Source organism: Triturus cristatus, chromosome 1_2 (genome assembly GCF_964204655.1).
Source record: "Triturus cristatus chromosome 1_2, aTriCri1.1, whole genome shotgun sequence".
Taxonomy (NCBI): domain Eukaryota; kingdom Metazoa; phylum Chordata; class Amphibia; order Caudata; family Salamandridae; genus Triturus; species Triturus cristatus.
This window is the reverse complement of record NC_140580.1, coordinates 1188682765-1188699566: the sequence shown is the minus strand read 5'-3', so window position 1 is coordinate 1188699566 and position 16802 is coordinate 1188682765. Positions and strand designations below refer to the sequence as shown.

General features: G+C 49.8%; 1 protein-coding gene across 1 annotated transcript in view; it reads left to right on the top strand.

The window, feature by feature from the left end:
- Window positions 1-16802, top strand: part of TOR2A (torsin family 2 member A) — a 119176-nt gene that overhangs the window by 23662 nt on the left and 78712 nt on the right. The window contains exons 2-3 of the mRNA XM_085614132.1: window positions 4589-4854; window positions 16327-16502. Coding sequence (XP_085470258.1) covers window positions 4589-4854; window positions 16327-16502 — 442 coding nt within the window. The remainder of the gene's footprint in view (window positions 1-4588; window positions 4855-16326; window positions 16503-16802) is intronic.

The window sequence follows — 16802 nt, the reverse complement described above, 5'->3', positions numbered from 1 at the left end:
TGTGTTATAGCATCGGTAAGCGGAAACAATTCTGATTTTCCCTAATTTATTAGAAGACCAGAAAATCGACCACATCTTAAAAGCTTGCAGACAACGAGAGCTAGGTTAACCGCAGGCTGACGTACAAACATAAAAATGTCTGCATATAACGAGGAGCAGGGGGCCGGTTGTGAAATGTAGGTGCTCAGTGGAGGTGTTTTTCTTGTAAATGCAGAACCATTGAGTCCATGGCCAGGATAAACAATAACTGGGACAGTGGACATCCCTGGCTATTGCGAATGGAGCAGTGAGTGAAAATATTGGCTTGAATTCGGCTTTCAACTGGGAGTAAAGAAGCATAATACGGGAGGTCAACCCCAGGGGCAGACCCAGTTTCTGCAGCAAAAAAGCCCACTCCAGTGAATCAAAGTGCTTCTCTGCCTCAAGAAACACTATTGCTGCAGGAACTTAGGTGGGATTCTATTAAGGACTGAAATTAAAGAATGCAAATTTCGAGATGTAGAACGGTGAAGAACGAATCCCGGATGCAAAGGCGAGATAATGGTTTCCAGCAAGAGGGAAACCTGGATCGCAATTATTTTGGCCAGGATCATATTATTGAAATTTAACAATGAATGAGGTCTATAGAATTGACAGTATAGCGGGTCCATACCGGCTATCACTAGTGTGATTACAGCCTCATGAAGAGGGGGAGTGGTAAAACACAGTCAAGTGACTTGGTGTACATGGACAGTTTAGGAGGCACGAGGAGATGTTTGTAGACTTTGTAAAAAGAAAAAAAAAACTTCCATGAAGCCATACAGTCTGGGTGCCTTGGACCCATCCAGGGAGTCAATGGCATTAATTGCCTTTTCTTCAGAAATTGGTTCACTAGGTAACTGTTTGTGGCGTGGAGACCCAGACCATCGCTATCTTAGATAATTAGCCACGTTTCCAACCTCTGCTGAATAGCGAGAAGTATATAAACAAGTGTAACGTGAGTGCTCTGCAAGCACATCGTTACTGTCGATGGCTCGTGTCCCGTCTTAAAGTAGGAGCTCCTGGAATATGGAGACTACTCTGTGGGCAGAGCACTCGTGAAAACGTGCGACCCAGGCGTTAGTCCTCACCATAGCTTCTAGCCACAGCGTATATCCCCAGATGAGTCTCCTACCGGTAGGCCAGTTCACAAAATTCGTTTCAGGGACACACTGGAAAGAAGTTGTGGTCCAACTTGCTGCTGCGTATCACCATTGTCAAGTTTGTGCAGGGCAGCCTCGACTCCTGAGAGAGCACCATGAATGTTGTGCATGATCTAGGCATTTTTAGAAATACATATGCCTCTGATATAGGCCTTAAAGACTTCCCAAAGGGTGGCATGCGTTTTCACAGATCCGACATTGAGTTCAAAGAATTCAACTATGGCTGTGCAGAGCTCCTCACTGTAAACATTGTCATGTAGAGCATTGCAGGGAAGCGCCAGCCGTGCTCCACCCCTCCCCTGAAGGGGACTTCCAACACAACCCGAACCGGAGCATGGTCTGAAATAGTACGTGTAAGAGAGGTCATGCTGCCTAGCCAGGGGAGGATCACCACCAAGAGCAACCAGTAGACCAAGCGTACCAGGTATTGTGTGGGGCCGAGTAAAACGTGTGCCCTGTATTTGCAATATGGCGATAGCGCCAAGCATCCTGAAGTGAGTGGGTAACACAAAAAGGATGCAGAGTGATCTCGGTTTGCCACTGGGTATCTCAGCAGTGGAGTTTAGGAGAGGTTTTAGGCATATGTTTAGGTTGCCGCCTAGTATAACGTGATTGTCTGCTCGCTCCACCACAGATTGAAGATCCCTGAAAAAGTCAGTAGAGTCAACATTCGGGGCATAAACATTAAGTAACAACACTTGACCTGTCAGAAGTCCCACGACTGCTACGTATCTGCCACCCATGTCTGTATAATTGACTCTAGGAGTAAGAGAAAATGACTGGTGTATCAATATGCAGACCCCACAAGAATACGTGCTGTAGGTAGACAAGTACTGATGCAGGCCTCAAGATGAAGCAAACGTCTGTGACATACCAGGGGGGAGATGTGTTTTTGCTTTCTGGACAAACAAGGTGAAATCTGGAAAAAAGCCCTGATATTGCACCTGTCCATGCTCGCGGGCTATCCGGGGCGCAGTATCCTGATCACTGAAATTTAGTAGACTGGCAATTATAGGGAGCTGGGGGCTCTGGTGGGGGGGTCGTGGACCAAGGGAGCGATGGGTGCACTCCACCACAAATGCAGTAGTAAAGTGTTCATGGCCGAAAAGCTCCGTCAGGAGACGTTCCACAAACTGGTCCATCCTGCCGGTTGCTGAGAATTCCACAATGCCAACTAAGCGTAAATTGTTGCAGCTTCATCTAGCCTCCAAGCCTTCGTTTTTTTTGTTTCAACGATTTTGACGAGACGTTCCAGCTTGTCCAGCTGTTTTGCCATCTTAACTGCACCATCATCCAGCGTGGAGAGATGTTCCTCTGCACCATCTAGGCCGGTCTGATGCCTGTCCAGGCGCTCTCCCGTGCACAAGTGAGGGCATCAAAGTGCGCATCCATGGCGTGCAATACAGATCGTGTCTCTGCCATGAGGGTTTCAGTGGTGGCATGCTGCTCTGGAGCCTGCAGCCCTGCTTCGTTCTCCACCATTTTAGCAGGGATATCTGATCTATCAAGGTCCTTTGCTCATTCAAATGGCAGCTTCCTCTGCTTTGGGTCTGTGCGCCTCATTCTATGCCACACAGGCAGGACGTGCGGTGGTGTGAGCTGATGTACAGAGGTGTATTAGAGATGACAGGCAACCGTTTAAACCGCGCAAGCAGGAGTTATGAGCTGGGAATACCGGTGGTGGGTTAGTGTCGAAGGTCAGGCAGGTAGGCACTATGTGAAGTCTCAATCTGGGCATGGAGGGCTGGCAGGCACCTGCAGTAGTGGGATCCAACAGTTGAGACCGGAGCTTCCGTCACCGAACACACAACAGCACGCGGGGGTAAGCAACCACAGTCAGCCTCAGAGCATCTATGGGTCTTCAAGCAACGTGGGGACCCCAGTCACAGCACCCAGCCGATAAATCCTAAAGTGGGGGTCTACATGAGGGGAGCTCATCAAGACGGTAGGGTGGGGGCCCACTAGGGTAATTTCAGCAGGGTGCAAGCAACAAAGTCACTCGCCAGGACCCAACAAGTTGGCTTCGATCCAAGTTTCCAGAGATAGGCCACCCAAGCTCCAGCGGGAGAAATCCGAATCGCAGGGAGGCTGGTGCTGGCAGTCAGGTGAGTACCAGACAGGCCCCTCGCCCGATGTCTGGCAAAGGAGAGCAGCTCCACTCTGCTCAAGGTGAGGGGCCAGATTGCTACGCAGCGGCCTAGGGTCGATGTCACTTGAGATGAGGCCCATGGCTCAATGCCGATGAGGCACAGGGTCAGACTGATTTGCATATGGCCATGTCTGAACTGGGGTGGCAGAGTGGGCTAAAGAACGGTGATGGATCACACCCAGATCTGTTGGCTGGGTGTGAGTGTTTGATTGGTTCTGATGCTCCGTCCATCACCACCCCCTTTTGTACCGCTTTGTTCGCCATAAGTTGGCAGGGTATGCTCAGACGTGAGTCCCTTGCTCACTTTGCCACTGGATTCAAGCAAGCCTGGCTGAAGACGGCTGAAATGCCAGAAACCGGTCCTAGGAAGCTTGTTTCCGGTCCAGGGAAGGCATGGCTTGGCAGTTCGGGCTGGACTGTTCCCATGAGGCACAGGGTCAGACTGATTTGCATATGGCCATGTCTGAACTGGGGTGGCAGAGTGGGCTAAAGAACGGTGAAGGATCAAACCCAGATCTGTTGACTGGGTGTGAGTGTTTGATTGGTTCTGATGCTCCGTCCATCACCACCCCCTTTTGTACCTCAATGCCGATGTTAGACTGCAGCAGTGCGTCCTCCCTGTCCCATGTGGCACCCAGCCCATCAACTCACCTGCGCGCTCTAGGGGCGGAATGAGCAGCATGGGTCAGTGGAGCTCAGCCCACTGATCCGGTGGGGTTCAGTAGCCCCATACCTCAGCCTCACCTGCGGTCCCTGTCACTTCGAGGTCTCCAAGGCTCGGGCCGGCCCGGTTGCCAGGTGGGGTATATCTCCATCCCAGTCCCTGCTCTGGACACCAGATTTGACCGTAGCAATCGGCCCATTAATCCAGAATGTTGGAGAATCGGCCAGAGCTTCAGCGCTGAGTGGCCATCTCGGACGCTGGTGTGACACCCCACTGCAGATCAGATTCTGTTTCTCCAGGAGCAGAGTAACTGGATCATGTGTGGGTCAGTGCTGGTGGGTCAGGTTGTGGGTTTTTGGTGACGTAGATTCAGTTTGATAAGTGTTTTCTTTTGATGAGGTTCTGCGTATCTGGTGTGTCAGATTTTCTCTCTTTTTATTTTTTACTTTTTCTTTAATTGTTTTTTACGGGAAAACGGTTTCTGGTGGTTGGGATGCAGGAGGTGATCTAGGTCCATGGATCTGGTTTCTAGAGGCGGGTTTGATTCTGGTGTCCAGTAAACTACACTCTTAATTTTCCTTTCATTCTCCACAGAGCTGGACTGTGACCTCGCCCGCAATGTCTTCGGCCAGCATCTGGCCAGGGAACTCCTTGTGAGAGCAGTATCTAATTTTGTGGAGACACCGGATCCAGTGAAGCCATTGGTGCTGTCCTTCCATGGTTGGAGTGGTACCGGCAAAACCTATGTCAGCTCAATGCTGCTGAAGCACTTGTACCGTCTGGGCAGCCGCAGCCCATACGTGCACCAGTTCTCTCCAACCCTGCATTTCCCGCACGCTGAGCATGTTGACCAATACAAGGTGGGCACAGATGTGAGCTTGGCATAGTATGTGGGGGACAGTAGTTGGATTGTGGAGAGCATGGGTTGGACCATGATAGAGAATGAGTAGAGCATGGGCTGGTTAAGTGGTAGAGTATGTGATAGTCGCAGGCCTGACGACTACATAGAATTTGGAGTTCTCTGGTCTGATGAACAACTGTGTGGTGAGGCATGGTCTGGTTGTAGCAGAGGATAAGATTACCGTTAGTCTGAACGCTGCAGACGTGACGATGAACACAAGTTGACTGCGCAGAGTATGATGACTTCATCTCTAACAGCCAGAGAGTATGTGAGGGCCAGCAGTCTGAAGTGTGCGGAGTATGTGAGGGCCAGCAGTCTGAAGTCTGCGGAGTATGTGAGGGCCAGCATTCTGACGGCTACGGAGTATGTGAGGGCCAGCAGTCTGAAGGCTGCGGAGTATGTGAGGGGCCCGGGTCTCGAGGCTGCGCAGTAAGTGAGGGGCACGGATCTGAAGGCTGCGGACTATGTGAGGACTCCGGGTCTGAAGGCTGTGGAGTATGTGAGGGCCCCGGGTCTGAAGGCTGCGCAGTATGTGAGGTCCAGCAGTCTGAAGGCTGCGGAGTATGTGAGGGGCAGGGGTCTCACAGCAACAGAATATGTGGCAGTCGCAGCTCTAGTGACATCATGAGTATAAGAGTCACTTAGCTCGCGGCAATGGGCATCGCTGATTTGATGACGGCATATATGGCAGTGACAGATGTGATGACCACGTGAGCATGTGGCATGCTTAGTATGTGGCAGCCGATGTTGTGAATACGGCCTGCTTGTGGTGGCCACAAGGGTGATTGCAACCTTCAGTGTGTCGCAGATGTGATAATGGCACGATTCTGATGGTGACAAATGGGATGATAGCTGATTGTGGAGGTCACAGTAGTGACAGCCGAAATGGGGTTCCTTGGTCAGATTCCAGCAGAGTATGTGGCAACTGCAGGTGAGATGCAGTAAAGCATGTGATGGTCGTAGGTCTGATGGCAGTATGGGTATGTAGTTGCATGTCTGACTGCAGAGAATATGGAGTTCACCGGTCTGACATTAGCACATGTATTTAGTGGTCACAGCTCTACCAGCACGAGTATTCAACAGCCACAGGTCTGATGACAGAAGAGAGTTAGGGGTTCAGTGGCTTGATGACAGCACATTAGGTTCCTTTAAAGTTCTAACAGCAGAGAATGTGGCCGCAGCTGGTGTGACCACTAAAGACTATATAATGAGAACACATCTGAAGGCAGCAGAGGGTAGGGTGTAATGAATGACCAAAGATCTTTATGCCTGACCACTTTTTTTGTGGTCTGGGTACCAACCACCTCAGCTGTGTGGAATGCATGCCATCATCAATTTGTCACAAAAGTACAATACAAAATTATACAGAGAGTGGGCTTTGGGTCAGTCCCCGCCCTTCTTCAGCCACTGGCCATCTTATAATCTCCTGTTTGTTATTGTTTGGTTGGGTTGTTCATCTAGGCCATGGCATTTCATGAGTCCTTACAGTGGCCCTTTTTGTACTGACCACAATAAAGGGGAAGGAGAGGAAATATTTAACGCGGTCCAGCACACAACCGCTCCAGACTTGATAAGCTATACAACAAATTGGTGTGCTGTTCCGCTGTGTAACCAAGAATGAAATTTAAACTTTAGTCCACTGGCATCCACCGAACTCGTTGGGGGTAGGGGGATGTAAAGGGGTTCCCCAGATGCAGTAGCCCTCAGCCACCTAGGTGACATGCTTCATCATCGGTCTAGCTCCTCGCAGGGCGAGTGCTGCAGTACCCAGCAGGCTCTCGAACACTTGGGCTCTGTAGTGGACATCTTTTCCCCTTGGCTCGGTATTAGCCAAAGCTCAGGTTACTTCCCTAATGTTGGGTGTTGTGTAGGAGTAGATGGAAGATTGGCTGGACACTGGTTTAAATGGACTGTGCGCTCCATCTGTAAGACTTCTCTCTGGCGAAGGACCATGTCAAGATGAAAAAAGATACTGAACCAGAACGGGCGCAGGAATGGGCCCTGGTTATGTTCAGTAGGGTCAAAATGCCAGAGCGGCCTAGTCATTCAGTCCAGACCATAGATGAACACTAATCTACTCAGAAAGTGATATTCTTATTGAGAAAGTATTCAAAGTTTCACAGTGCCCCTACACCTGTAAAAATAAGAACACAAAGACAATACAGTATAAACAAATACAGGAAGAAAATGTAATTGTGGTGCAATATCAGAATACATGACCTTTATGTATGTGCTGAAAAACCACCCTTCATGCCGCTCATGTCTGAGTCCACGGTAGGTGGATTGATTTATAGTGTAAGGGGCAGTCCTTCTCGCCCTTCATGCCGCTCATGCCGGAGTCCACGGTAGGTGGATTGATTTATAGTGTAAGGGGCAGTCCTTCTCGCCCTTCATGCCGCGCATGTCGGAGTCCACGGTAGGTGGATTGATTTATAGTGTAAGGGGCAGTCCTTCTCACCCTTCATGCCGCTCATGTCAGAGTCCGCGGTAGCTGGATTGATTTATAGTGTAAGGGGCAGTCCTTCTCGCCCTTCATGCTGCTCATGCCGGAGTCCACGGTAGGTGGATTGATTTATAGTGTAAGGGGCAGTCCTCCTCACTCTTCATGCCGCTCATGTCGGAATCCACGGTAGGTGGATTGATTTATAGTGTAAGGGGCAGTCCTTCTCGCCCTTCATGCCGCGCATGTCGGAGTCCACGGTGGGTGGATTGATTTATAGTGTAAGGGGCAGTCCTTCGCACCCTTCATGCCGCTCATGTCGGAATCCACGGTAGGTGGATTGATTTATAGTGTAAGGGGCAGTCCTTCTCGCCCTTCATGCCGCTCATGTCGGAGTCCACGGTAGGTGGATTGATTTATAGTGTAAGGGGCAGTCCTTCTCACCCTTCATGCCGCTCATGTCGGAGTCCACGGTAGATGGATTGATTTATAGTGTAAGGGGCAGTCCTTCTCACCCTTCATGCCGCTCATGTCGGAATCCACGGTAGGTGGATTGATTTATAGTGTAAGGGGCAGTCCTTCTCGCCCTTCATGCCGCGCATGTCGGAATCCACGGTAGGTGGATTGATTTATAGTGTAAGGGGCAGTCCTTCTCGCCCTTCATGCCGCTCATGTCGGAGTCCACGGTAGGTGGATTGATTTATAGTGTAAGGGGCAGTCCTTCGCACCCTTCATGCCGCTCATGTCGGAATCCACGGTAGGTGGATTGATTTATAGTGTAAGGGGCAGTCCTTCTCGCCCTTCATGCCGCGCATGTCGGAGTCCACGGTAGGTGGATTGATTTATAGTGTAAGGGGCAGTCCTTCTCACCCTTCATGCCGCTCATGTCTGAGTCCACGGTAGGTGGATTGATTTATAGTGTAAGGGGCAGTCCTTCTCGCCCTTCATGCCGCGCATGTCGGAGTCCACGGTAGGTGGATTGATTTATAGTGTAAGGGGCAGTCCTTCTCACCCTTCATGCCGCTCATGTCGGAATCCACGGTAGGTGGATTGATTTATAGTGTAAGGGGCAGTCCTTCTCGCCCTTCATGCCGCGCATGTCGGAGTCCACGGTAGGTGGATTGATTTATAGTGTATGGGGCAGTCCTTCTCGCCCTTCATGCCGCGCATGTCGGAGTCCACGGTAGGTGGATTGATTTATAGTGTAAGGGGCAGTCCTCCTCACTCTTCATGCCGCTCATGTCTGAGTCCACGGTAGGTGGATTGATTTATAGTGTAAGGGGCAGTCCTTCTCACTCTTCATGCCGCGCATGTCGGAGTCCACGGTAGGTGGATTGATTTATAGTGTAAGGGGCAGTCCTCCTCACTCTTCATGCCGCTCATGTCTGAGTCCACGGTAGGTGGATTGATTTATAGTGTAAGGGGCAGTCCTTCTCGCTCTTCATGCCGCGCATGTCGGAGTTCACGGTAGGTGGATTGATTTATAGTGTAAGGGGCAGTCCTTCTCACTCTTCATGCCGTGCATGTCGGAGTCCACGGTAGGTGGATTGATTATAGTGTAAGGGGCAGTCCTCCTCGCTCTTCATGCCGCTCATGTCGGAATCCACGGTAGGTGGATTGATTTATAGTGTAAGGGGCAGTCCTTCTCGCCCTTCATGCCGCTCATGCCGGAGTCCACGGTAGGTGGATTGATTTATAGTGTAAGGGGCAGTCCTTCTCACCCTTCATGCCACGCATGTCGGAGTCCACAGTAGGTGGATTGATTTATAGTGTATGGGGCAGTCCTTCTCGCCCTTCATGCCGCGCATGTCGGAGTCCACGGTAGGTGGATTGATTTATAGTGTATGGGGCAGTCCTTCTCACTCTTCATGCCGCTCATGTCTGAGTCCACGGTAGGTGGATTGATTTATAGTGTAAGGGGCAGTCCTTCTCACCCTTCATGCCGCGCATGTCGGAGTCCACGGTAGGTGGATTGATTTATAGTGTAAGGGGCAGTCCTTCTCGCCCTTCATGCCGCGCATGTCGGAGTCCACGGTAGGTGGATTGATTTATAGTGTAAGGGGCAGTCCTTCGCACCCTTCATGCCGCTCATGTCGGAATCCACGGTAGGTGGATTGATTTATAGTGTAAGGGGCAGTCCTTCTCACCCTTCATGCCGCGCATGTCGGAATCCACGGTAGGTGGATTGATTTATAGTGTAAGGGGCAGTCCTTCTCGCCCTTCATGCCGCTCATGTCGGAGTCCACGGTAGGTGGATTGATTTATAGTGTAAGGGGCAGTCCTTCTCACCCTTCATGCCACGCATGTCGGAGTCCACGGTAGGTGGATTGATTTATAGTGTAAGGGGCAGTCCTTTGCACCCTTCATGCCGCGCATGCCGGAGTCCACTGTAGGTGGATTGATTTATAGTGTAAGGGGCAGTCCTTCTCGCCCTTCATGCCGCTCATGTCGGAGTCCACGGTAGGTGGATTGATTTGTAGTTTAAGGGGCAGTCCTTCTCACCCTTCATGCCGCGCATGTCGGAGTCCACGGTAGGTGGATTGATTTATAGTGTAAGGGGCAGTCCTTCTTGCCCTTCATGTCTCATTCAACCAGGGCTTTCGTTCCATCCTTCTGGGACATAGTTGATGAGTGCATATTCACTGCATGCAGGAATGTAGGGTGAGCGTGAAGTGTGTTGTGCTTTACTGTAAAGGCCTTTTGGGGTTTCCTCTGTATGGAGGGCTTCGTTAAGCCTACAGTAGATCTCTTGTTTGAACCCTCAGGCAGACCTGGGTGTTGCCTCAACCGTCCCGGTTGACTTCAGCTGCCTTTGGTAAATGGTAGATGTGGGAAGAATATACTTTCTACTTTTTCATTTAGGAGCGGGCACTGTAAGATTTCAGCCCCTTTCCCCACCATCATCAATGAAGCAAGGTTACAGGTACTAGGTGGAGGATTTCTTTTCCTTTCCTTTGTATTTTAGTCTCCTGCTCCCTGTCGGGAAACTCTCAGCTCCAATCCTTCTTACTGTTCAATGTGGGTGACAAAAATGTGGCTGTACCACTCGCACGCATCCACCTTCTGCTGGAATTGTTTGGGGAGACCTCCTGTGGATATCCCTGGCATACAGAGTCTCATTGAAGGGATGTCTCAAAATGTGAACATAGCAGAGAATAGATGTGTCAAGCCAAGAATAAACAGTCCTGTACCAAGGATTGTGGTCGACCAGTGCCAGGCCCCAAAAAGTAGAATGGCAGAGAACGCTGATGTCTGGCTTGGGGCTTTTATTCCATCCTCCTTGTCAAGTTAGGAACACAACGTGAGGAACTGCCTTGTGTGGAGATCTGAAGACTGTCTAGAAGAAGGTGAAAATGCCTACTAGATCCAGGGGAATGCTGGTTGCTTAACCACTAAGCCAGTGAATATCTTATGAAGTTCCTTGCCTAGCTGCGTGCTGATGAGGAGGTGTGTATGGGACTTAGGCCCTGAACTATGGTAGAAGTGTGACCTGCTTCTACCTTCGCTGAATGAACTGCTCTGGAAAGGAGTAAGATGAGTGTAAAAGGCTGTCCAGAAGAGATTGCAGCAAAGCGTCCTGCTGTTTGAGGAGGGTGTATCGAGGGCGAAGGGTTCTCCTCTGCATCATGACTTCAAGGCCCTTCAAGGAACTGTGGTTTGCTGGTTTTGTCCATGAAACTGTGTTCTCCTGGTTGTCCCTTTCAGGACTTTGAGCCTGCCTCGGTGTCCACCTTGGCTTGGGAAGAGTTCTTTGGGCTGGCCAGTGAGATGGTGACATTCAGTACTGTGCCAACCAGAACCTCCAACAGTTGGAAGAAGTACTGGATTAAACCCCTCTTTCATGGGAGACTTTATGTGCCAGCTTCTGAAAAGCGTTTCAGGCAAGAAAACCTTGACTGTTTACTTGCCTAGTGTGCCATATAAACCTGGTTATCCAAGCTAGTAGGCGGTGGGTGATTCGACGCCAAGAAGCCTGTGATACAGTCGAGAGGTAGTGGCTTGGCACTTGTAAACAAACGCCAAGCTGTGGTTTACTGTAAAAACACAGTGACTTGATGATTATTGAAAAATCCTGTGCAAAATCGAATAGCCAGGAATCATGTCAAGCTCGAATTGCAGCGCTGCTTGTTTTGTCGTCGTAATTTATATATTTATGGGCAGTATTTTGCTCCGTGTAGAATAAAGCACTTTTTTCCTTAAAAGTAAAAGCACTGGCTGTAGCGGTACGTTTAAAGACTGTTATTTTCTTTGCTGTGTTCTGAGTTTCCAGCCTCAGCACTTCTTCGAGTAGGTATTGGACCACCCTACCCTACTAGCTTGGCTGCAAAAGGGGGCATGTGGTGTTCAGGTTTGGGTCCTACAGTATAGAGGCCTCAGGACAAAAACAAAAAGGATGATGTTCCACCGTCCCGCACATACTGACTCCAGGATCTTTGCAGAGATGGGAATCTTGGCACATGCATGACCATGAAACGGGATTCTCCTTGTTTTTGTACATTGCAGTTGGGAGGATGGATGGCAGGCCTGGTTTAACCCCAGTCACTCCCTTCTTCTGGTGATTAATGGGTCATAGGACAGCATAGGTAAAATGCGGACATAGATACAGTTGAAGCTTGTTCCTCTTGGCTATGCACAAGTTGTGAATCTATTACTGATCCATGCTACAAACTATTCGAAAACATGAATTGTGATCGTCTCGCTTGCGATTGTCTCGCTTGCTGTCCTTTCTGCATCAAACGTTTATAACATAAACCATCCTGAGGGCACAAGAGGCTACATTGAAATTAAACTGATGTGAACTGATCTTTGTCTCCGGGGTTTCCTCTATCAAGGATGAAAGTCCTCACCTGTCGACCTGGTGTCCTGTTTCATCATAGGGCTTCTCCTCACGCCCGGAAAATGAGCTACACCTTTCAAAAGCAGGGGAGCTCTTAGGATGGTTTGTGAGAGCACCACTGTAGATTTAAGAGAGAGATCTAACAGTGTAGCTCTAACTGTGAGGGTACAGAGGTAAGAATTATGGTTAAAGTGACCTAATAGTAGGACCCATTATCCTTTGTTGTTGTCCACTAAAAGGTGCAATAAAAGTGTAAGGAAATGCCTCTTATTGTATGAACACCCCAAAGTTTTTGGACTGATGCTGCTGGTTTTTCGACTGAGTGCACTGAGGCCTGATAATCAGACCTCTGCCCGTGACCCTATCCTTAAGCTGGTATGTCGTATTGGTTCATACCCAATTGGCCAAGTGAATTTACCTGTAAGTCTCTAGTAAATGGTACCAGGGTATGCAGGTTAGAGGGTCACTCCAGTGCCTGCAGCACTAGCTGTGCCACGCTGGGGGTGACACGAGTAAAAAGAGACTCCCAGTTGGCCATTGCAGGCTGGAAATGCAGATTGAGCAGTTGGCCCGACTTCACCATTTAAAGTAATGGCAAAGCCAGACTTCACCCTGGTATATGTGTAAGTTAACCCTATGCCAGGCCTATCGAGTCCTAAGGCAGGGGTAAACATATGTAATGGGCAGAACATGTGTTTGACGCAAAACTGTTGTTTTTATTGTGGAAAGGCTGGGTCACCCTATTAGCAAGCGCAGAGTTATGCGCTCACCCTTCAGCTGTGCTAACTCTGGAACTGTGCGACCACAGACCTAGACTGGGGGTGAGTGTCAAAGTTTCAGCGCTCCGTCCATCATCTCCTTTTGTTTACCCTTAGTTGGCAGGATATGCCCAGACGTGGGTCCCTTGCTCACTTTGCCACTGGATTCAAGCTCTCCGGCTGATGAGGGCTCTTAACCCGAAACCGGTCCCAGGATGCTTTTTTCCGGACCCGGGAAGACATGGCTTGGCAGTTCGGGCTGGACTGTTCCCCTGAGGCACTGGGTCAAGACTGATTTGCATATAGCTGTGTCTGAACTGGGGTGGCGAAGTGAGCTAAAGAACGATGATGGATTCAACCCAGATCTGTGACTGGGGGTGAGAGTCTGAAAAGTTTCAGCGCTCCGTCCATCATCTCCTTGTGTTTGCTTTGCTCGCCCTAAGTTGGCAGGGTATGCCCAGGGGTGGATCCCTTTCTCACTTTGCCACTAAATTCAAGCTAGCCTGGCTGATGAGGACTGTTAGCCAGAAACCAGTCCCAGGATGCTTGTTTCCGGTCCAGGAAAGAACTGACTTGGCAGTTCGGGCTGGACTGTTCCCATGAGGCACAGGGTAAAGACTGATTTGCATATAGCTGGGTCTGAACTGAGGTGGCGAAGTGAGCTAAAGAATGATGATGGATTCAACCCAGATCTGTGACCGGGGGTGAGTGTCTGAAAAGTTTCAGCGCTCCGTCCATCATCTCCTTGTGTTTACCACAGTGGGCCTTCCAAGGTGTCAAACAACTTGTTACATTAATGCCCAGGTCGAAATTAATGTAACAAGTTGATTTGTGCAACTTTTAACAAAGTTGCCACTTTGTTGCCTTTAGTCCCCCGTGCCCTTACTGGTTGCACACGGGGTCCTGTAGCTGAGACCGCTTTCGTCCCTCCTGGGGAGACGTGCTAGCGACTCCCAGGAAAGGATCCGATAGGGGCCGCTCTGAACGAGGTGTTTCCTCCCTCCTACAGCAATCCACACGGGTGTTGGCAGAAAAGGTGAGCTTCAGAGGAGAAGCCGCCTTTGAAGGGCAAATGGATTATACAGGAGTTCAGGCAGACAGGCTGGCACTAAGGACTGGAGAGAGGAAACTGGTTCTCCAGGGACGTGTAGCCCCCTTGGTAGCCATACCTCTGGGTTGGGCTAGGGAGCTCCACACTGCGGGGTCCTACCATTTTCGAAGTGGGTAGAACGGTGCATCCTGGGATGACCAGTAGCCACACTTCACAGGAAGTGATCAAGTGGAAAGGAACCTGGTGGCCCATGGGCTACCAAATTCATCCTTCCCTGAGGACATTCTCCGAGCATAAGTAGGACACCCTGAACTCTGATCTCGAATGAAAGGACAACCCAGGAAGGATTGCCCTGCTGCACTGTGGACCCGGCAAAGAGAGGCTGACTTGTTGTGGACTGCACTTGCTGCACCTGGTGGCTAGCAAAAGAGAGGGACTGTGTCTAGGGCATCCTTGATTTGCCAAGACGGTCCCAACTTTTCACCAGCTGTCCTGGCTTATTTGGCTAATGTACCTGTTGTTTTTTAGAGGTTTTCTTTAGAAAACCGTGAGCAGCACATTTTTCGGTGTCAGAAGGAGGGCTAGTAAGCAGGTGTTGTAAGTAAACAATTCAATTAATAGGTATGATGCTGGGGTTTTAAAAATTACATTTGATTTATTATTTTCTTCGTGCTTCTTATGTGTTTCTATGTTGATGAGGGCTATTGTTCTTTGCCACTCCGTTGATGTAAGATTATTGTCCTATTTTTTGCGAAATGTCAGAGTTTGTGGTGCTCAAGATCGTGTCTCCCTAACTGTCCTTGCTGTGTTCTGCTCAAGGAGAAACCTTCTTCAGAGCCCGGCCAAAGCCAAGAGACAACAAGAGGCAGCTAACCGGCCTCCTATTCACAGCATGTGAACAAAACTGCTGAAGAAGCCTGCTGGGGCAAGTTGGTAGCCCAAAGTCTTCAACCCATTCCCGCCGTGTAGCACCGAGGACTAAGATCCGATGCACACGTTGCACCCGAGTTTGCTGAACCTGGGAGTGTCATCGAGGTGCAGCTGGGACCTCCAGTGGATGATTTATCGACCCAAGAAGGATTGGCCTTTGACTTTGATACTAGACGACCGGTAGTCCATTGGTTCCTGGACTTCTGCCAGCACCGAGAGGACTGCTGTCCAGTCTGTCCAGGGAGAAGGTGGCACTAGACCTCCCACTGACGTCCGTACTAAGAGTCATGCCGGTAGGGAGGACGTCGGAGCCCAATAGCTTTCTGGCTGAATTCTTTCAGCAATATAAATCTGATCTCATTCCCCCTATGGGAGCAATGTTCGACCAGGCCCTTCGGTATGGGTTCCTATCTCAGGACCTGTGTGGGGTCACGGTAGTTGTATTGCACAAGGAGGGCCGACCGCCGAAAGATTGTGCATGGACCCATATCCCTGATTAATGCAGAGGCGAAGCTCCAGCCCAAGGTACTTGCCAACAGGCTGGCCAGTATGATGTGCTCCTTAGTCCACTGGGATCACAATTGCTTTATGCCGTGAAGGTGCACCAGACGCTGCATAAGGAGACTTCACGTGGCTCTGGCACATGCAGTAGGTTTGGAGCGTCCCCAGTTGCCCTCGTTTTAACAGACTTTGAAAAAGCATTGACTCTGGGGTGGTTCTATCTGCATACACTTCTGGAGAGGATGAATTCCAGTCCCTGGTTTCGGTCCTATGTTGGGCTGCTGTACTCCTCCCCGTGGGTGTGGGGCAGCGATAATGTGCTATTGTTTGAGCCTTTTACAGTCCAATGCGGTACGAGGCGGGGGTGCCCATTGCCCCGCTCCTGTTCGATCTGGCAATGGAACCACTTGCAACCAGGGTTCGGATGGATGCACAACACGGGGATCTGCTGGGGTGGGGGGGTCATGAAGACCTCATGGCCCTCAACACAGACGATGTGCTGCTATATGCGAGTCGGCTGAGTCCAAAGGATGCTGGAAGTGTTCCGGGAGGCATCAAGCCTCTATGTTTCTTTGGTCAGTTACTGGTTGAGCAGCAAAAGACCTTTTCAAATGTATGTGTGCTTTAAAGTATGATAGAACCTGACATGTTTTAAAAGTAATATTGAGTACAACTTAATAGTGATTATTTTATTGACCTCTGTAGGATAAAAGGTTGAGTTGCTCTAGTAGGATTCAAAGGTGAGAGTTGAAGGATGCACCTAGATCTTTGGAGTGGGGATGCAAAGCCCTGAGCTACCAGCTCCCTGAGCCGAGATCCAGTTTTGTTCAGTGAGCACTTCACACAAGTTCTCTCCAAGGATCAGGGATTTGCTGCCATCTTTGAAAGCTGATTGTGTTTTTTTTTGGTTTTAGGAGGATTTGAGACGCTGGATCCAGGGTAACCTCAGCTCCTGTGGCCGCTCTGTCTTCCTCTTCGATGAGATGGACAAAATGCACCCAGGCCTCATCGATGTGATTGTGCCATTCCTGGGGCCCTCCTGGGTTGTGTATGGCACGAACTACAGGAGAGCCATCTTCCTCTTCATCAGGTACGTGGGTCCGGCCTGTGGAATGTCCTTTGGGCTCGTGATCTTCAAAGCAGTGGCCCTTGTAGAGAAGCCCCGCTCTATGGTGCATTGGCTTTGTTTCATGGATTATACAGTGAAGCAAAGCTGGGCCGCGGATCAGCCATGCGTTCTTTTACTTGGAGCAGGTTTGAAAACAGATCTTAGGACATGCACAGCTTTTATCATAATTGTTGCATTGATCTTCTTAATTCCAAGAAAATTGGAGCAGGATAAGAGGAGAAGAGCTAAACCATTTCGTAATTTCACCGTTACAGGACTGCA